The sequence below is a fragment of the Dreissena polymorpha genome, chromosome 9 (assembly GCF_020536995.1).
Source record: "Dreissena polymorpha isolate Duluth1 chromosome 9, UMN_Dpol_1.0, whole genome shotgun sequence".
Classification (NCBI taxonomy): Eukaryota; Metazoa; Mollusca; class Bivalvia; order Myida; family Dreissenidae; genus Dreissena; species Dreissena polymorpha.
The window spans coordinates 2,713,214-2,734,834 of record NC_068363.1 but is presented as its reverse complement, the minus strand read 5'-3'; the positions used below and the strand labels follow the sequence as shown (position 1 = coordinate 2,734,834).

General features: G+C 34.3%; 1 protein-coding gene and 1 long non-coding RNA gene across 5 annotated transcripts; one reads left to right on the top strand and one right to left on the bottom strand.

Moving 5' to 3' along the window:
* Positions 1–272: 272 nt before the first annotated feature.
* Positions 273–10,576, top strand: LOC127845212 (GTPase IMAP family member 9-like). Of its 4 annotated transcripts, none has more exons than XM_052376003.1 (5): positions 291–309; positions 6,593–6,731; positions 7,860–7,893; positions 8,131–8,258; positions 8,823–10,576. In XM_052376003.1, exons 2-5 carry the CDS (start codon positions 6,663–6,665, stop codon positions 10,173–10,175), a joined length of 1,584 nt encoding a protein of 527 aa, XP_052231963.1. In that variant the 5' UTR covers positions 291–309; positions 6,593–6,662; the 3' UTR covers positions 10,176–10,576. The 4 variants fall into 4 exon arrangements, with proteins under 4 accessions (XP_052231965.1, XP_052231964.1, XP_052231963.1 ...); XM_052376002.1 differs by having other exon boundaries at positions 8,101–8,258; XM_052376005.1 differs by lacking the exon at positions 6,593–6,731 and having other exon boundaries at positions 273–309.
* A 7,236-nt stretch (positions 10,577–17,812) lies between these two features.
* LOC127845038 (uncharacterized) lies at positions 17,813–19,194 on the bottom strand. Its single transcript, XR_008033029.1, has 3 exons — positions 19,046–19,194; positions 18,479–18,680; positions 17,813–18,117 (listed from the first exon to the last, which is right to left on the bottom strand). It is a non-coding gene; the product is annotated as an uncharacterized LOC127845038 (long non-coding RNA).
* Between the last annotated feature and the right edge of the window lie 2,427 nt (positions 19,195–21,621).

Here is a 21,621-nt window from a genome sequence, read left to right as displayed (position 1 = left end):
TTGCCTTTTTTTAAAACACCCTTATGCAGCGACCTATTTTAAGCAAAATGCCTCAAATGCTAAAAAACAATTAAAAATTAGCTCAGGAGATATTACCCCATGACGTATTGAATCATTGATGTTCTAAAAACGCTATGCATTTTTTAAATACATTTATGTTCAAAATGGACTAATATCCTTCTGATCTGTCTCGTTATGTTTTACAGAGCGTCTTTTCTAAAAATAAACCAAAACCACACTCAACTTTCGTTTTCCAAACATCAATCCCATGATTCCACTCAGAGCAAAATGGCGACAGGACAGCAACAGGTATTTGTTTAAAACAGTTAACCTTTAAATAATCTGTAATCCATACATCAATGTAATAATGTAGTGTTGTTAGTAACCTTGTCATAAATTTGCTTTAGTTTAAAACCAATATTTTGTGTTTATATCATATTTGTTGTAATAAATACAAATTAACATGGATTTTTTTATCAGTGTATTGTTTGACAAAATCTTTAATGTATTACAAGCTGGTACACTAAAAATATCTGCACTTTGCGTTAAAAGCACTCTATAATTAATCGTTAAAATTTAAGAAATAAACCTCTGGATTTGTATGACAATTTAAGATCAATTAAATCGCGAAACAGAATACAATCTGAACATATCCATATATTTTACAGCAAAGCAACAATTTGCATGTTTACTCAAAGCAAAAAAGGTAGTTGTTTTAACATTTTAGTTGTACTGTTGAAGATTGAGTAGAGTTTGCCAGATACACAGGCTTGAGGTGTAAAATACCAACTGGTTAATTGCTTAACAGGCAAGATAACACACCTTAATACAATATAGTTTGCTGAAGGTATTTAAACTTATGATAAATGAGATAGGCATTATCCAGATGAGTGAGACACAATAGTTTGGTTGATAACGAAGGAAAGCAGGTATTTAGAGGATATCGATTTTGGTAATCAGTAAATACCAGTTCGCGAATACCTAAATCGTCAAGCACAAATGTTGAGTATGTTAGTAAAGTTTAATCAATTTTTACGCTTGGTTATTATAAACATTAACTCGCAAAAATTGTAATGCTCGCTAAAATGTTTTGTATATATCGCAACAAATGTTTTTGTTACAATTATGTTAAAGAAAATATGCTTTGTAAGACTTGTACAAAAGATAACGCTCACTGAGCTTAAAAAGCCATATAAACGTCGTTTTGTGTCTTGAACCACCAAGCAATTATTAGTGTATCTAACATCTGTATTGAGTGCTATTAGATATCATACAGCTAAATACTGTAACAACGTTTATGAAAATAGTAATAATAACCTATTTTGGTCAATACAAAACTCCTTAGAAGTTATTGATAAAATTGAAAAGAAAAAATATAAGGTGTCACAAGTAAGCACATATGATTTTCCTAGACTATATACTCCGCTTCCTCGCACTTAAATAAAATCAAGACTTGTTTCTTTGATTGAAAATACATTTGCTAGAGAGAAGTGTTCGTAGTTTGCTTCAAACACTAGACCAGCTTTGTTTATTAATCAGATATTAGATAAATACAACATTGGACTTGTCTTGACTTTTGTGCAGCACTTACTTTTCTTCTGGAGAACTTGTAATTCGAATTTAATTTTAAAATATGTTAACATTTTATCGGCGTTCCTATAGGTACTAATTGTGCGCCAATCATAGCTGATCTTTTTTAATGAAAGCGATTTTATGTTAGAATTATCAAAAACTAAACAACTAGATTTGATTCAACGTTTTAACCTTACTAGTAGGTACATTGATGACATACTTAATTTAGCCAACACATTGTATGAACAATATATTCACAAAATCTACCCGAACGAACTAGTCTTAAATATATCGTGTCAATCCAATACAGGTGCTGCGTATTTAGACTTACATCTTACTATTAAAAATTATATGATTTAGACAAGTTTATATGACAAACGGGACGACTTAAACTTTGAAATTGTGAACTTTTCGTTTCTAGATGGTAATATCCCTAAAGGTTAGTCCTATGGTATTTACATTTCGCAGTTGATGCGTTATGTCAGAGCATGTTCATGCATCAACGATTTTAATGATCGTAATCGTATATTAACGAAACAATTGCTTGAAGTTTAACAAGGTGTTTTTGTATCATAACCTACGAAGTAAATTCGCAAAATTTCACGCAAAGTATGGCGATTTAATATAAAAAAATGTTTCTGTAAAGTGGCATTTAAAGTGGAATTTCCCACCCATCACTTTATGGAGAAGCGTGTTCGCAAATTAAAATATCTTGAAGAAAATATTTATATTACACATTTCAATCTAATAAACTCATTTTTATCAAAAAGATATGATGTTAACGTACTTAAAAACACATGCTTGTTGGTTTTCGAGTCACTATATCTTTCTTCTCTGAAATTTGGAATTATAAATGGAATCACCATTACATATGTTTCATTCATAAATATTCAATCACCTAAGCCGGTCTAATTGGTAATTCGATTTATCAGTACTGCCCCTTTAATGATTTAGACCAGGTTTTCCGAAGGAAAAAACTGGTTATTAGATTGGCGAATGTCGGCGGGCGGGCGGGCGTACGGGTGGGCGGGCGGGCGGGCGGGCGGGCGGGCGGTCTGGGCTGGCGAGTTGGCGGGCGGGCGGAACAATTTTGTCCGGGCCATCACTTTCTCGTTCATTGAACGATTTTACAATAATTTGGCACATTTGTTCACCATCATAAGACGGTGTGTCGCGCGAACGAATTACGTCAATATATCCAAGGTCAACTTTGAGTTCAAATGTCAAAAATGGCCATAAATGAGCTTGTCCGGGCCATAACTATGTCATTCATAGTGAGATTTTAAAATTATAAGGCACATATGTTCACCATCATTGAGCGGTGTGTCACGCGAAAGAATTACGTCAATATCACCAAGATCAATGTCGCCACGACTTAAAATAGATTTATTTTGAAACAAAGGGGGATAATTATAAACAATCAGTTTAGTTTGAGTTGTCTCCCTCCATCAGACTTTTTTTTTCTAATTGAAAACCTGGTTTTGTGAAAATGTTGTCCCTTGTTAATTTTTATTTTACAGTACATGTACTGCCTATTTAATTAAATTGTGTGTTTTTTACGTCATCTTTTCATCGCTTCTCAATTTCGTCATACGTACGATACCCTTTCACTGTTCTTGGCACATTCATTTTTTGACGTCATCGCTTCTATATACGCTTAATATATATGCTTAATACGACACTGTTTTAGGCTACATGCATAGGTAATCGGGTTTATAGCGTTCAATTTTATTAATATTTTCTCTATGACGGGCGTTTCTTGTTTGATTTGTTTTGTTCAAGCAGTAACATAAACAACCAAGCTATGTAATATGGATCTTTTACACTCATTTTTGCTGCTTCATCCTATATTCGCGCGATGATGATCTGAAATATTAAGTTTATGATGCTATATTCTTAAATCGTTTTCTAAAAAGAAGGGATTTAGTTGACACGTGTTCGCAGTTTCATTACATCGTTCTTCAAAAAGTTGTAATTCTTGCTCTTGTCTCTTTCCTACCATTGAGTAATTAAAGTGCAATTAAATTGAATGCGTTTTAATTCCCTTTTATTATTGTTATTTTAGTTGCAATGCTATGATGCTCAACTTTTTAACACTTTTTAATATGTATCATGAGTATTGCTGGGCCAAGTGTAAGGTTCAGCGCTTTAAAACCGGCTTAAACCCCCAATGCTTTGCATTGACCAGTCCAAGGCGGTTACCCCAGCTTTATTCTTATTTGTGTTTATATATTGTTTTGTATTATGCTGCTGTATACTGTTTTGACAGTTGGTCATTTGCCTTAAATAAAGGACCATCTAATTGTATAGAATGAGAATGCAATACTGCTCCAGCAGCTGGAGTTTAACTTCTTAATATTAAGAGGACTTGCTGCAGTGTTGCTGATTTTGTTCCATCGAACATATTTTGTTCGCAATTTATATTCAAGTACTACATATAAATACTATATGAAAAATGAAATGAAAATATAGAGTCACTGTCCTTGATTTGATTTTATTCATCATTTTATAAAAAATACCTTTTCATTTAAACTGGAAAATCTCTGATTGCGTCATACTAATTAATAACCTGCAAAATAGGCAACATGTAGATATTATATAAGCTGAAATACATAATATACCATGACAGTAAACCACACACTGCAAAAATGGAGAACACAAGTAAAATGTTAAGACATATATTTTTTTTATTTTTAAGTCACCTTAAAAAACGTTGTTTTACTATTTTAAACACATAAATTAAATTTTAAAAACGTCCTATCTAAAAGAATTCTGCGAAACTGCTCAAATATGTTCATACACGTGTTGTCATCATAAAACACAAATAAAAACGGGGAAAACCGCACTGTTAACAGTGATCTTTCTTTCAAACCATCCTTACTGTCTGTGTCGAAGCTCATAAAATACAGCAATTGGACAAAACTCAAGTACCGATACATAGGTTGCTAGAAATATGCATACATATTAGAAATTGTTTACAATCTTAACTGGGATTACAAAAGCTTACCAACGAACAAAACAATAATACAACATTTAATCATAAACATAAGATCACACAGTATTGAACGACTCAAGAATACAATATCTGGTCACAACATTATTGATTGAGTCTAAATTGAAAAAGATCAGTACTGTTAAGAAATTCCACAACATTAAAATACCTTTTAAAATAACTTATAACTAATTTATGGTAGTTTGATTGTATTTGTAATAGCTTACAAACAAAACACATCTTCATGATAAATGTGAATTAAGCAGCATAACTTCAAATGGTTGTTGATTTATTTAAAAACAACAGTAAATGATATATTATGATTATTAAAGCTATCACAGAAAATGAGCAAGTACAGTAAATATATCAGACTACAGAAAGGAAATTTCACTTTAAATGTACTACAGATAATATGAATGACCATAAATTTATTTAACAAGAATGGCATGAATAGGTTCAATACATACAAAGATCGAGTTCCTGGCAATAATTATCGAGTCTTTGCGACGTAACATTTTTTCCCTCAGGAAGTCAAACAGTTTATTAATTATTTTAGTATTTTTTGTTTCTCTTGGTTTTCTACAAAGAGTAATGCGAAGCTTAAGTCCACTTTCTCCGCCTTGTTTAGCTGCTAATTGAAGGTGTGCAAACCACAAACCATTGTTGGCAATTTTGTCCGAAATTCATTTGGAGACTATCTTATTTATTTTGAGTTCTTTGATTGTTTCATTATTTTTTTACACTTTTACCTTGATATTTGTACTTTGTTGATTGAACAGTACAGCTGTGTTCTGAGAATTGATGGTCTGTAACACTAACAGTTGTACATAACTTATGCAAGCTTTGCACATCAACCAAAGCATTGTGAGCAGAATACTATTTGAGAAGATAACTCACATGGTACACATTGGAATATTGTTCAAGACCCTTGTGTGTTGCCTTAAATAAAGACAGAGATCAGCTATCATGTCGATGCCGTTTGCTAGTGTTAATCGTCTTAATTATCATACAGTTCCGGCCCATGACAGATAGAGCTGTACCAAACCCATATCGATCCTCAAGAATTGTATTAGCCAAATTAAATTTGGAGTAACACTTGCAAAAAATATTTAACTGCTCAACAATATAAGCAAGATCTACGTTTTTTATTCCCGATGGTACGGATATTTCAGCAGAAGACTGTCTCTGACACTAGTTCAATGTCTTCCTCGATATAACTTATTGTATCCGAAACAATCGTATCCAAAACATTGTCATTATGTTGGACTTAGTCCGTTGTTGGCCTGCTATTTGTCAACTTAGTCTTTAGGCGATCCAGAGTTTTACGGGACGCGATATTCTGCGTTAAATACGCATAAAATGCCAATCAGGACCCGTCATATTTGTCAATTTGCGTCCCATGGGACGCACACTCATTTTGACGTATTGGTTTTCGTAATTCCCGTTATATCAACAAGAAACTGAAAGACAACTTCAGTACCAAATGTTCTAGAAGGATGTACGAGTTGTCTCGCTTGTTGATTTATCGACTACTCGTGTTATAGCGCACCTGCTGTTCCTAGGTGCAAAGTCCCGAATTAAGACTACATTGCGTAAATGTGAACTATTTATGTCGCCATGAAAGAAAAGCTTACTGCGGTAACGATAGTTTATTTTTTTGGCAAGCAAGATTTTTAAAACTATAACAATAAATACGATCTTTAATTTATAGGTGTGTGTTAAAACTCGGCTATTGTTTAAGTAAATAATCGAGTCCTATACTTTTAGCTTATTGAGTTTGGCATAGCAAGCATATTTAGCATACATTCACTGCTTGTAACTCAAATTGCATGCATTTTAATATATGTATTCCCTTTTTCGTCTGCAAAAATGTCAAAGCATTGTAGTATACTAAAAACAACAAATTCACAACAAAAACAAGTAAACAATACATGCCATGAATAAAGGATCATGCACGTGTGAATGCCAGGAGTGCTATACTACTAATATATAACTAAGTTATATTGGAACCTCCATTTTTACTGACAGGACCCCTGAAAATTATTAACCAAGGACCACTACAATTTGACATGAATAAAAAAAACCTGCGGCGGATCGTATGATACAACTCCACGTTTTAAACGTTTTACGCTACAAGTTTGGCATGTCTGCGTGGCATCATTTAAAGGTAACACAAAAACAAAAATAAACTCATGAAAATGTAAACGGTTTAAGATCCGAGATTCGAATATGTATCAAGTACAAAAATATCGGGTTGTGATAATAATGATGCGGTGTTACTATTAATATTTACTCTGTTTATATACTAAACTGCCGCAACACCCCTTAAGATGTAACAATATAACATTTGTTTTTGAACTTGCCTGGTAACCATAGTTTTATATCGTTATTTTTGATTTTGGTTATCAACACCTGTGTCTGAACAACAGAGTATCATGTTGACATATATTTCAATCGCATATGTTTCAGTCTTCATTGTTCTTATAGATATATAACATATAGCTATCTATATGTATAAAATGTATGTATTATAATAAGACAGTAATTTAAATGTTATCGCGCGATTGTCTTATTCTTTATATTAACTGTCTCAGATTAATGTTAATGTACGTTCAAGTGTGATGTGATAGTTAACAACCATGTGTAGGTCTATTTCGTCGTCTAATGATCTAGAAACATCGCGAAATAAAACGAACAATTACATATTTTCTTATTCAAATTGCAATATGGCGGTACTATTGTATCCCTGGAACGCGTTCCATAGATTGGCAAGTTAAGTGCTTTAATGACATGTTACAACATTGATCGTTTGATGGGCTCTCAATATGACTTGTTTGGACGACGGTCGGTGTGAGTGCTTTCGACAATCTATGGCTATATAAAGCTTAATGTGTTTATTGTATAACTACTGTCACGTAAAATCTTTGACGCATACGCTATATCGGAAACAAATATCAACATCAAAATTACTTTATATCTATAGATTTATTAAATAATGTGATTATTATCAATAAAATAAAATAACGATATAACTTATAAATTAACGATATAACGAATAAATAAAATAACGACCTTTCGTTATTGTGGATAATTAACCAAGTTACGTTTGTAAAAAAGAAGAGAAAAGGGTAAAGTAACTATATATGAAAAGTTTATGTTTAGAGCGATGTTACGAGGATTAATTAGAAAGCATTCCAACTTGCGTGTTGCTTTTTAGAAGTAGATCAGAAGCATTACTATGCTCGTCACATCACTATTACCTAGTTACTGTATTCATACACCATTTTTGTTCCAGGACGGCGAGGAATGGCTTGCATACCAAACAGGCGGTAACTATTATAAATCAGTTGTTGTCAAAAAGAGCTCTTTAACAACTTATAACACGAATGAATTGTATAATACATATTCTTAGTGATATTTTTAAATCCTCAAACTGTAAATAAAAATACGTGAATACAAATTGTAGTTAATTTGAAGATTTGGATATTGCAACTTTAACACCTCAAATAATCACTGATTGTTGTTTGAAAATCAAGAAGATCAATGCGTATATTTATGGAAGACAGACATCACAATGCTGTTGGTCGGGCAGACTGGACATGGAAAGAGTGCCACCGGAAACAGCATCTTGGGAAGAAACGAATTTGTATCTAAACGCTCACCGGGGTCCGTGACAGATGCCATAAAACGAGCGGTATAAATAATTTACAATTATAAACCCACAAAAAATAACTAATAAATTAATAAAAAACAAATAACAAAACTTATTTAATGATTTTTAAACATAAGTCCATTTTAGTGGATCAATGGACGGTTAAAGGCGTAATACAGAGACAGAGACGTTCATACAAATATATGATAAAAGCGCTTTTGTATCCATTAGAAAAGTCGCTCATTTTCGAGTTTTCGAATACAAATGTTCAGTTGTCTCAACGTCTGTGTTTCCATTCATGTCATAGAGATACACCAAGTTGAAACTGGTTAATGAGGTTGGAGAAAAAGTGTTTCTAATTAATCTTTTTCTTATATATGTTTAGTGCAGTAGAAAAGATTTTCTTTTTCTATAAATATTAAGTCAGATGCATGCCTCATATCTGTTTTAGTTGAGTCCTTTTGAAATAATATGATTATATTTCCTTGTGCATTTGAAAACAATATCAAGAAATCAAATACTTTATAACATTTACTTTCCTTGTATTGCTGATTTTGGTCAAACAAGTCGATACACCATTATTTAACTGGTTCATGATTCTTTTAGGTCGCGTTAAGAAATGGGCGTCGAATTGAAATCGTAGATAGCCCTGGCTTTGCTGATACATCAAGAGGAAAAGAGTTTGTACGGAATAGCCTTCTGCAGGCTGTCTACCAAACGCTTCCTGGCTTTAACGCAATTGTATTTGTCATGTATCCAGATAGGTTTACTGATGAACTGGTTAGAACCGTTAATCTGTTCTTTGAGTTCTTTGGCGAAGGTGTTGGGACATTTGCATTCATTCTTTTCACACACACGAAATCAAAGGCCAGCATGCATGAATATATACGTTTCGCTGATGAAAACCCAACGGAAAACGTGAAAGTCCTTCTGGATTTAATAGAGAGGTGTGGAAGCAAGGTTATGTACATCGACAACGACGAAAGGAAGGAAAATAAGCAAGTCATGGTTGATGAAATTATTCGCACTATTGACAAGAACAAAGAGTTGCAAGGACAAGAATATTTCACCAATGCCATGTTCAAAGAAATAACAAATTTTGCAGACAGGTACATTGTAGAGAATACTCAAGTGAAACCACGTATGAGTAAAAATGAAAATGACATGGTCGAAATGAGAAATACATTTTTTTTAGATGAACACATATCCGAGAAGGACAATACAAACAAGATAGTTTCGGAGAGCGCACAGAGGGTTTCAAGATTAAAAGAACGATTTGAGTTGGCAAAAACTGAACAAGAAATGTTAAAAATACAACGATTTGAACGACCGAGTGTAAAGCGTGGGGTAAGTGTTCAGGACCTGAAAAAACAATTCGATGTTTCTTTGATGGAACCAAACAGTACACGCATTCAATTTGATAGCGCCAGTGCACATCAATTTGAAAATATATGGCAACAAGGACATGTACAACAATATACATTCGGTCGAGGAAGACAACATTATAGAGATTCTCAAAGGATGCATATTTCTGGAAATAAAACTAAACATACACTTCAAAATAAATTTAAAGGGGAGTTTTATGAAAATCTTAATAAAAAAATACACGACGGTGTGCGGCATTCTTATGCTAATCGGCAGTCTACGAAAGCTCTTGACGTTGAAGAGGTTGAAGACAATTTTAAATCTGATGAGCTTGAAAGTAACTTTACTGGTGGGTTTGATCCAAATCTGCATACGAAACTACAAGACGGTATTCAACATGCATATATCGAACCGCAATCTGCTATGGCAAGTGACATAGAAACGGAAGACTTTATTGACAATCAAGTACCCGGCAGAAAATACGACACATTTAAGGACAAGATCATCAACGATAAAGGCTTCTTCGAACGTGCTTTTGGCGTTTTTGGACATTGGTTGAACAACTGCTTTCAAACATTAAAAAACTTGTTTTGACGGTTAAACGATATGAGACTAAGGGCCATACAAAATGTTTATCTTTGCTGCTATATTGTTGACAAATGTGGTAACAAGATTCGATGCAAAGCTGTCTTTGATCTACAAACGATACATGTCGTTTTGACTTATTTTTTGTGTCGTTTTATTGGGAACATAATTGCTTTTGACTTAGTGTTTCTAAACGTTTAAATTGGATGAAATTGCAAAGTTTTGTAAGTAGGGCAGCTCTGTAGTATCTTTGTAATGATACCTTTTAATACTTGCCCATACTTTGTCTTACCATTTCTTTTCAGTTCTCATAATTGATTTAAACTTCTATGTTGGCAATCTAGTTGACCATTTTTCTTGTATGTATACAAATGCATATATTCAAGTGTGAATAAGAATATCAAGACTTATTCTAATTACTTATCGTGAATTTGACATTTTGCATGACTATTATTATGTGTATGGCTGCTGCAATTCCGAGATATCGCAGTGATCGTTAAATAAAGCTAAAGTTATTATAAAATACGTGAACACCAAAAATTACTTAATAACTAGGGAGCACAAAATAAACTCATGAGGCATTGTAACACCCAGACACGAACCCCTTATGTAATCAAATATTTTATAATTGCAAGTAGTGATCAATGTCTTATTCAAATACACAAATAAAGCAGCGTAAAACCACACACTTAAATTGATCAGATACCAAGATATGGGAAATCAGGCTTCTATTTTGTTTCATAAAATCAACTACTTTTTATACATGTTTTATACAGGCACATTAACGAAAGTTATTTTGGCTTATAATTCGTTGCGTATCTTGCAAAAGTAATGACCATTCCTGCAATTAAAAGTTATTCTACAGCAAGAAGTGTTGGAATGAAATAAAATGCTTTTTCAGTTATATAGCACCCATTTTTCCATTTTTAATTCGTTCTCAATAATTTTATACGGAACAAGGCAACAATTATCTAAAATGTCCATATCAAGTGTGAGTGTTGGAGGATGCATGGTTAAGATAGTAGACCGTGTGAAAGATCTTGGTGCTACAATGACCAACACTCTTAACATTGACCTTCACATCACGAAGAAATGCCAAATTGCCCAAATGCAATGGCGTAATTTAAAAGCTATACGCAGGCATTTGACGCAGAGGTCAGCGGAGGTGTTAGTGCATGGTCTTGTACACTCCCATATTGACTTTTGCAGTGGTTTATTAACCGATCTACCAGCTTACCAAATTCAAAAGCTTCAGCGGACTCAAAATCATGCTGCAAGAGTGGTCTTGAATGCGTCATTTGATCAACCAAGTACTGAACTCTTGTAACAACTCCACTGGCTACCAGTAAAAGCTAGAATCATGTACATCGTCCTGGTTATGGCCTTTCGTGTTGTCCATTGTTATGCTCAAGAAATGTTTGTCCCAGCAAACAGTCGGTATAGACTTCGATAACAAAGCGACTGTAATCTTGTTATTCCCAGGAGGCGAACTAAGATGGCGGATATATCTTTAGCGGTTGTTGGCCCGAACTGGTGGAACAATCTACCAAGCCGCTTAAAAATCATTGACAATGAGGGCTGTTTTAGATCAAGACTTAAAACTCATTTGTTCAATGTTTTTCACGGATAACCAATGTGCAGTGTTTGTGAAGCGCAATAGAATATTTTTATAATAATTTTGGCGCAATTTAAGTGACATGTATTTGTATTTGTATATAAGTTATGTTGATTTATTAAAATAAGTAACAGTGACCTTTACTGTTTCATCTAAAACCAATACCAATCAAGGTATGGATGCCAGCTTAACATTAATTGAGTACATCTCCAATAATGCGTTTAATTTAAAATCAATGTTTTAAAAAAACAGGGACTTAACATGTTGTGCTTGACAAGAACGTGTGCGCTTTGTCATTATTTGTGTATAATTGTAGTATCACCACATTCATTCTTGACAATTATAAACCGAATGAATTAAAATTGGACATAAGCGCTTCGAATGTTTTGACCACAGGGTAATTGGTAAACAAAAATTGTAAAGAACCATAATACAATCTTGCAAAACTTACTTTTTTCTCATGCAACACGCCACGCCAGCTTAACCATAACCCTTGCAAACGCCTTGCCTTTTACAGGGATGATTTTGAGCTCATTGTGATCATTCTTTATGTTAAGATATGTCAGTCTTTGTTCTCTTGCATTGTGGAACATACCAAGCGAATGAGGGACAATTATGTTTGGTTTCTTGCGGATGGTGACTCAAAATTATCCTCATTTCCGTGGTCTCAGTGAAAGGGAACTGGTTTGTTCTCCTAAACAGGTCCGTTACGGAGATTGTTTCTTGCTTGCGAATCCGAAGGATTTTCGCAGACATGAATACACATATTATTCAGTTTCTCGTCTGCTTGAGTGTGTGTCCACGCCTCTGATCTAAAAATCAGGTTGTCGATCACATTCAAAAAACATGAGTTTGGTAAGCAGGCGAAAACTCTTGTTTCCTCAGATGGGACTGAGAAGAAGTGCTGTCTTTCAACAGGCTATATCTAATGCATGTTTCTGTTCCGGTCGATATTCTGCTGATGGCTCGTACATTATTTTAACTGCTTATATTTTATTGTGCGTTGTCATATATGTTGGAAAACGACTGGTTGCTTCGATTAACCTCATAGACTTGGTTTTCACAGCACTCATTTTAATTCATTTCGATTGTGCCACCTGTTGAAGACGATACGTTTTCTGTTGATTGTAGTCGAACATTGGATATATCAGAAAATATAATCAGATAAAACTCGGTCTAAAAATATCTTTGTCATCTGGAGGCGAAGAGGTACATTTGTGGTTATTGTTATCACTCAATCAATATCAAAAACATTGATCATCGGCAACAGCAAACACCATTGCATTAGTCAAGTTGAAACAGACAAAGGTGTAAGGATTTCACAATGTTGATCACTTGGCTTGTAATGCATACTTAGAAGCTGCATATGATGTTGACACATTTATTTTCAGTATGCCATAATGCCGAATGATCTTTCATATAGTGACCCGATAGATAATGTCAAACGCATTGCGTCTATAAAATGTGGTTGTTTTAGTGCTCCGATCGATAATAGCAAACGCCTTACGTTTATACAAATGAAATGTGGTCTATTATTGTCTACCTTTTAAGTGAACATTAAATAAGTATGCGCAAAATTCCTATATAGTTTTTTCCCCAATCTCTCCATCAAAAACCATGCTTGTTCATCTCATAGCTGTGTGGTAAGGCTGGGATTTATACTTAGTGTCAACATGAAAAGACCCTTATGGGACAGGGGAAGCAGATGTATTTCTCTACAATGGCTCAGAGGCCCCCACCTTCCCTTATGTGGACTCTTCCTGATAGCAAGTGACTGTTATTCCATTGGGATCTTCTCCCCTCCCATATGAAAAGGAGGATTAACTGCGTATTAATTGAATATTTATAAATATAGGGTATTTTTTCTAAAACTAAAACTTGATGATAGTTCGTCGGGTCACGTGGTGATGGATCTCATGTTTACTTCAGCAGTTCAGTTTACATAAGTGTTCAGCATTTTCTATCTGACGAGCATCCTTAACTATATAACCATTCAGTATTGCACTGCATTTTTATAAAATTCAATTGGTCCTTGTGGTTGATAACGAAACGATTCATTAAGTTATTTTGTTATAAAAGTCTTTGTAAATAGCTTGTCGCCCTCCCCGGGTTGTGAAAAATTACGACCACAGGGTCCAGATTTGATGGAATTTAGTAGATGGAAAAAATATACATATAGCATATTACGCATCTGGATGTTCTTGTTTCAGAGATACATTGTTGGATTTCCAAAATTGTCTGTCCAATCCATAGATTACATATACAAAAGAAACCAGGAATGCGGAACAGCCCTTACGTGCCGGTTTAGTTGTTGAAGTACACGTAGAACTTGTTTTTCACAATTTGAACTTAAAAAAAGACATTATATGGGGTCAATAAAAACAATATTTATCGATAAGATTTACCTGATAGAAAAACAATTAAAAAAGAACAAAATTGGATATGAAAACAATCTTAATCGTCAATTTATTAAGATGTAAATCCTTCAGTGCTGGGTAAAAAACAAACAGGCGTAACGTGCATTTTATCTTACCGTTCCTACGGTATTTAAATAAAAAAAACGCGATCAAACAAATCAAACAACAAGATTATCAAATTTATTTTATAAATGAAAGCAACTTAATATCTTATTATCACAAAAAGCAAATTGCAACGATAACTTATAACATCATAAACGTGTCGCACACATTTTATGTTACAACGCTTGCAGCAAAACATTACACCTACACCTTGAAACTATTATATTTCTTAAAAGTTTGGGAGAGTGAATGCACCAAACTGATTATTCCTTACTGTGAATTAATTGAAATAAGTGTGTGGCCACTTTAACTTGATTTCGACCAGAATAAGGCATTTTGAAATGCTCGCGAATCTTCTTTGACATAAAAGCAATTTCGGATCAGCAATTTATACACAAATGTTTAAAGGGATCTTTTCACGCTTTGGTAAATTGACAAAATTGAAAAAAGTTGTTTCAGATTCGCAAATTTTCGTTTTAGTTATGATAATTGTGAGGAAACAGTAATACTGAACATTTACCATGGTCTAATATAGCCATTATATGCATCTTTTGACGATTTTAAAACCTAAAAATTATAAAGCGTTGCAACGCGAAACGATTTAATAATTTGGAGAGTTCTGTTTTTGTCGTTAAATTTTGTGAAACTACGAAGATTGCTTATATAAGGTATAAAATACGTCGAGTACGTGTACTCGGCGGAATAGCTCAGTAGGCTAGAGCGTTTTTACTTCAGGACTCTGGCAGGACTCCAGGGGTCACTGGTTCGAATCCTGTTCCGGGCAATGTTCTTTTCCTTTTTTTAATTTTATTCTTGATTTTTTACTGGAGCTTTTACGATCCAATGTTTACATTTATCGATATAAAGAATTTAATGAATAAGTTAAAAAATGCCAAAATCTGTGAAAAGGCCCCTTTAAGGGACTATCAACCACGATTACAAAGAAAAGAAAAGTTCTAAAATACCGTCATTTTTAATAATTATTAATTTATATTGATTAAAATATCACGACTGGTGTATTACATTACTTGAAAAAAGTCATATTTTCTGTATTTTCCGTAATAAACTGGGTATGTCTACCAGGTAACTACCAGTTAATTATATATAACGCAAGTAGATTGATCATAATCGTCACGTGGTAAACCCAGGAATGCAAATTGTGCATATGTAGTGAATTGTATATATTATATATGTATAATGATCAATCTAATTGCGTTATGTCACCTATTTTTGCGATGTACTTTCGATTTCGCATTGCGGAATTTTATTACCGAATATACTGGAAATATGAAAACTTAACAACTTTTTTCAAGTTATGTATCATTCCAGTCGTGATATTTTAATCAATATAAACTAATCATTGTAAAAAATACGGTATTTTAGAACTTTTCTTCCTTTGTTCGTCGTCGTGGTTGACAGTCCCTGTAAAATAATAAACTTATTCAAACGCGGAATTTAAACTATTGATAGTATTCGCATGGGTTATGCAAGTTGTTATCCTTCAAAATTCCTGCATAGTGTAGTTAATTGGTACAAATGAAACTGGAGTGACCAAGAAAAGCAATATTGTCCTAGATCCCTTGGTTTGACTTATTTTTACCCAATGCAAATATTTCAAAACATAACGTTATTGGCATCATTCGCACAAACTGGCCATAACGCCTATCTTGTAGCGTAAACCGAAAAACACGAGTGTGGTTAGACGTTGTTTTATGTCAGTATAACACATGGTTTAAGCGTGATGTCATAGTATGATTACGTAAATATATCACCGTACACAATAATCCGTACCAAAAATTATACCTCGAAACCTTAATGTTTTAATGAAAAAATGTGTAAAGCTACTAAGTTTATCAAGTCTATATTTAAATGGGGCCTTAAGGTTGTGATATAATCATGATGATGATTGGAAAAAAAGTATTTAAAAGAACTTCAATCAGATATTGCTACAAAATATCATAGATCTGATACATTAAAGATAACATGTTTTAAGTAATCATGCTATGTATAGCAACCAAAATAATTAAAATTTAAGTGGATATTTGTATAGTTATATTCATAAATAGGTTTTGGCGGCCATCATGGCGGTCATCTTGTCGGCCATCTTGGCGGCTATTATAGAAGCGATGTTGGATTTGTGTGTACTATTGTAAACTTAAACATGTGCGATTATCTTGATGTGTTATTTTTCCCTTTAAACCTAGGTATATACACCAAATTCATAATATTTGAGTGGATAGTTACATAGTTATGACCATTAATAGGTTATGGTGGCGATCTTGGCGGCCATTGTTGACGCCATGTTGGATGTGTGTGTAATATAATAAACTTAAACAATGTCTGATGATCTTAATGTGTTCTTTGTCCCTGGAAACCTATGTGTTGCCACGAAAAAAATCAAATTTGAGTGGAAATTTACATTATATATATAGTTATGATCATTAATAGGTTTTGGTGGCCACTTTTCAATGCAATAATCACATCGCCGTCATTTTGATAGACACAATTTTCGTTTCCATGGGAACAAAATTGTTGTGCTGTTTGCATAAACATAAAAACAGTCAAGGCCCTTCAGTTTGATACAAAATTACCTTGAATACCTTGTGTATATTGTGCCAAAAAATGAAAAATACGTGGTAAGATCGACAATTTTTCTGTATTTTTTACCTTTAACCTTTGATATGACCTTGAACTTGACCTTCGAAGATGACCTGAATGCAGCACATTTTGAGTGCTTCTTATATAAACAATTTCCACCAGTAGAATAATTTGTATCATTTCTATATCAAGACGTATCCCTATGGTTTGATTACGATTCAGTACAAACAGAAATAGCGGCCATCTTGGATATCTTAGCTCTCCACCATTTATGCCAATTGATTCCGGTGGCTTAGTAAACTTCAGGCTATCACGGTCATTTTGGTATATGACTCAGCTTGTGGCAATATGGTGTGGACGTAGCCCATTGAAATACTGGCCTTCTGAGCTGAAAGTCACCCTACCAGTTAGATAATGTAATATATTTAAAATTGGACGTTGTCAATTGTGACCTCAGAGACATGAATTTAACAACGAAGACAGCTGTGGAGTGTTACGCATCATTACAACTCTGTGCCTTTTTGTTTCAGAGGCGAACCTGCTTTAAAATGTAGTCGTACAAATAGTCCACTATCATAGTGTGAGAGATTTCACTCCGAAGCCTGATTTAAATACACGACTACACAGGCTAATCTGGGATAACAATTTATGCAAATGAATTAAGTCCAGTTTTCCCAGAATAAGGTCAAATAATAGACAAATGCAGGCGATTGTGGATGTCCCACTATCTTAAAAATAACAAATCTTTAAATTTTGGAAAATAATATTTGGTTTCCCAATATTTAGTGTTTTAATTCACATAATATACAAGTCAAATCAAGGTGCCAGCAATTTGCTAACGTAAGCTAGAGCATTTTAATGCTTTTTAATATCTGAATAAAAATATACTTTACACTAACATCGAACAAAGCCCCTTTTTCTTTTCATTTTATTTCATTTTATTTAATGACAAAATGATGATAGTAACATGATGATGATAAATTATGATACTTCAAACAAAGTATGTAAGCGTTTAATAATTATTGTATTTAACACACAGATTTGTTCAGATCGATGCAAATCTGATCGTATATACAACATACAGTTCGCAATAACCACGCACACATTCAAAACATAAAAACGAATGCATACAATTCATTCACGCGTGGTTGTAACCATGACAGCTGCAAACACCGTTGCTATGTAGGATAGTTTTTGTCATCGTTGGGCAGGAGAAACCCTGGAAAAAGCGAGGCATATTGCAAGTGTTTTCTTACATATGATACTAGGTGATTTTCATACAGATACAAATAAAAACTCATTTCAAAATCAAAAAGTAAGTTCTAAACCGGAGCACAGAACACTATAATTCTCTCCTAAATTGCGCAGATAGTAATCAAAACAATGAACAAAAGCATATTATATTCAATGGAACGTCGGTTAGGCTATTATTTGTATTGTTTACGGTTTATATTACAACTAGAAACTTCCTCGTGTTAAAAGAAGTAAATACATGCCAGTTAATCAGTGTAACCTATGTAAAGCAATTTATAGGTTTACACACAATTTATAAGCAAAAACCATAAAATCTACGTTCGCACCGAGTGTAATAGAGTATGGCTCCCTCCCTGCAACAGACGTAACCGAAAATGACGTAACCGGAAGTGAATCGGGACGATGCCGGTCCGTCGGCCACGCCCCACTGCCGCCGCCCCCACCGGACCCTCCTCCAAACATTCCACCACCGCCGCCTCCACCGCCGCCACCGCTACCGCCACTTCCCCCGTTGCCCATAGTAAACACCTAATTTTTATAATTCAGAGTTCAAAACAACTTCCTTCCTTATTTATAATTCTAAACAAGAGTTAAGCATAACCTTTAAAGATAATCAAGAGATTTACTTATTAAAATGCAATCGTAGTTCTAATACACTGTAGCAGAAGTTAGGTTAGGTAAATAAGCTTGATTAATTCGCATGCGAAACTGTTTGTAAACGTACTTTATTTGTTTAGCTATATATAGTAACATAAGTATTAAATACTAGTAACTGACTGCTTTTAGTGTCAATAATTAAGTCGTAACGTGTTAATTTGCGAGCGTATTTTCGCAGCTTTTATTAAATTGCAAAGCCTCCTATTTGTGAATTTACGAAACAACCTCAAACATACCTGATGTAAAACAGAAACAAAAAGTCCGGCAAATAACTTGTTTAATTTGTCTATTCAGATCGAACATGCGTGCTAAACGCGAGTTTATATAGCGCTAAACAAAACGCCATCTCGCGTGACATCAGCGCGATTTTTCAACCCGGTTTTCCCAAAACCTTTGCGAAAGTAAAACAAGATAAGTCACTGTTTTCCGAAAATGGTGGAAATCCATCTTGATGATGTCAATGAGGAACTTGACCTCGATCGAGCTTGTCTTAGATCTGAAATCTATGTATATGACAGACGTTGAATACCGTCAAGCACTGATCATACATTTCATTTATGAAAAGCAAAGTGGTGGGGTGTTTTATAACTAGTTATTACAGGATTGCTATGTTTCAATCTGGTGGCTAAATTCGTTGCATTGGTAACCTCTCTGTATAACAGCATTCAGTCCACAAGGGAAATCATGAAAGATCTTGAAGGATGATCTTTTTATTAATCTATTTTTTCTAATTGTATGAAAACCAGTGCAATTATATAAATAAATTGCCACATTATGCATGCATATCATTCACAGTAAAAAAGGAACAAGTAAATAACGATTTGAGTTTAAACATACTTTAATCCACCAACGTTTAAAATACAGACATCTGGGTGAATCATTAGCACTGTAAATGATTTACTATCAGATAACGAGAAAACATTGACGTTTCTGGTTGAAATATGATTTAGTTGGAGAATATTGTACATACACTTTATTTTAGTCCAGTCATTGTTACCTGATTTATATCGATACATAAGTGAGCCGCGCTCTGAGAAAACGGGGCTTAATGCACGTGCGTCAAGTGTCGTCCCAGATTAACCTGTGCAATCCGTACAGTTTCATAAGGGTCGACACTTCAAGAAAGTCTATTCTGAAGAAAACGCGATAACTGTCGTCCCTGATTAGCATGCGCGGACTGCTCAAGCTAATATGGGACGACACTATTCGAACATGCATTAAGCCCAGTTTTTCAAGAGCGCGATATATTATTTCAAATTAGTTATACTTTGAGGTTTGAATGTAGCAACACAATGTACAACAAAGTTCAGTGGTATCTTAGGTATGTGTTAAACAACGACATTTTAATAGTATGTTTAAAGGTCTTCTATACAGTCATGTGTATTCGTTGTTAACATATGCACAGAAGCAAAAAAGAACATGAGAACAATGTCTTTAATTCAGAAACGTATTTTCGTTTTACATTTTTAGAAAAAGATTCTCACAAAAACTAGAACATCGGTTAAATGACACATGTGATAAGTAAATTGGGTGTTTCCAGGAAAATTGCGCAATAAGTATTCAATGGGATTCCACAAAATGACTGGTTTTACTATCAACACAAAGAATGCGGTAAAAGCCCGTTTTCCCATGTGCTATAAATGTAACGTTACAATTATTCGATTTGCAACTTAAAATATACAAATGGTTAATAATCACAGACTTTTACTTTCCTGTTCTATAGTTATTCTTATATTTTTCTAATGTCTTCGCAGCGGCAAATAAACGGTTACGAAAATCCACGAAATAGTTTCGCGCTGGATCTCTATATTTTTGTTCCATATTTGGATTTTATTAGATCAGAATAGTAAGCTATTTGGCAAAAGAAAAGGGTAAGCCGAAATATGAGTTTGTTTTTTCAAATATTTAATTATTTAATATATTCAATATTACATGAACAGTCTGTTGTTGTTTTTTTAAATGTTTTGACAAAGTTTCAATGGGGGTAGTAATCGGAACAATACATTTCCTTCTTTTGTGTTACTGTATTCTTTTCATAACTTAATGTTCAATACCTCTGGTCCATAGAGCATGGGTAACGGAGGCGGTGGCGGTTATGGCGGCTACGGAAGAGGAGGCGGCGGTGGTGGTGGTGGCGGCGGTGGGTTGGGAGCCGGAAGTGGCGGCAGAGGAGGGAGCTACGGTAGAAACGGCCAGGATGGAGAGGATGGGTTTTTGTTTGGAGCTGGGGGCGGAGGGGGAGGCGGGGGTGCCGGCGGGGGACGAGGCGGAAGAGGAGGACGCGGCGGCATTTTCGGCGCTAACGGCAAGGATGGGAAGAATGGAAACTGATCCATGGACTTTGACCGCACTGACGTTTGTGTAGTTATTGACCTAAATTATATAATGCACATTTCTGAGACATTTTGAAAAACTTAAAAAATTGCCGCTACTTAAGTTCTTATACGAACTTGTTTTCGGTTTAATATGTATTATATGATACATAGTGTTGTAAATTTTAGTATATGAACTCAATTTAGACTGCTGTGTTTGGTGCCATCGGGGCATGGTGGACATTTGTTATCAGAACAGGATACCATGTGGTCATCATTTCATCGTAAAGACTAGTCTGGTGTGTTGCTCTGCAAACTCTGCTTGTCAAATATTTCAACAGTTGCGATAATAAATATCAATTAAATGTTAGGTCCTATCAGTGTCTTTTCACACATCCAAATATGGAAGGGAGGAAAGATTTGTATGAAAAGCCAGGTTCTGTGAGGGAGCTGGGGTAGAGTAGAATTGAATGTAGAGATGGAAAGATACTAGAAGTATG

Excerpts from the sequence above, each read along its gene's own strand:
- LOC127845212 (XM_052376002.1), top strand. The coding sequence starts at position 6,663 with ATGATACAACTCCACGTTTTAAACGTTTTACGCTACAAGTTTGGCATG. Across the intron at positions 6,732-7,859 it reads CTGCGTGGCATCATTTAAAG|GACGGCGAGGAATGGCTTGC; the intron begins GTAACACAAAAA and ends TTTTTGTTCCAG. Across the intron at positions 8,259-8,822 it reads CAGATGCCATAAAACGAGCG|GTCGCGTTAAGAAATGGGCG; the intron begins GTATAAATAATT and ends TGATTCTTTTAG.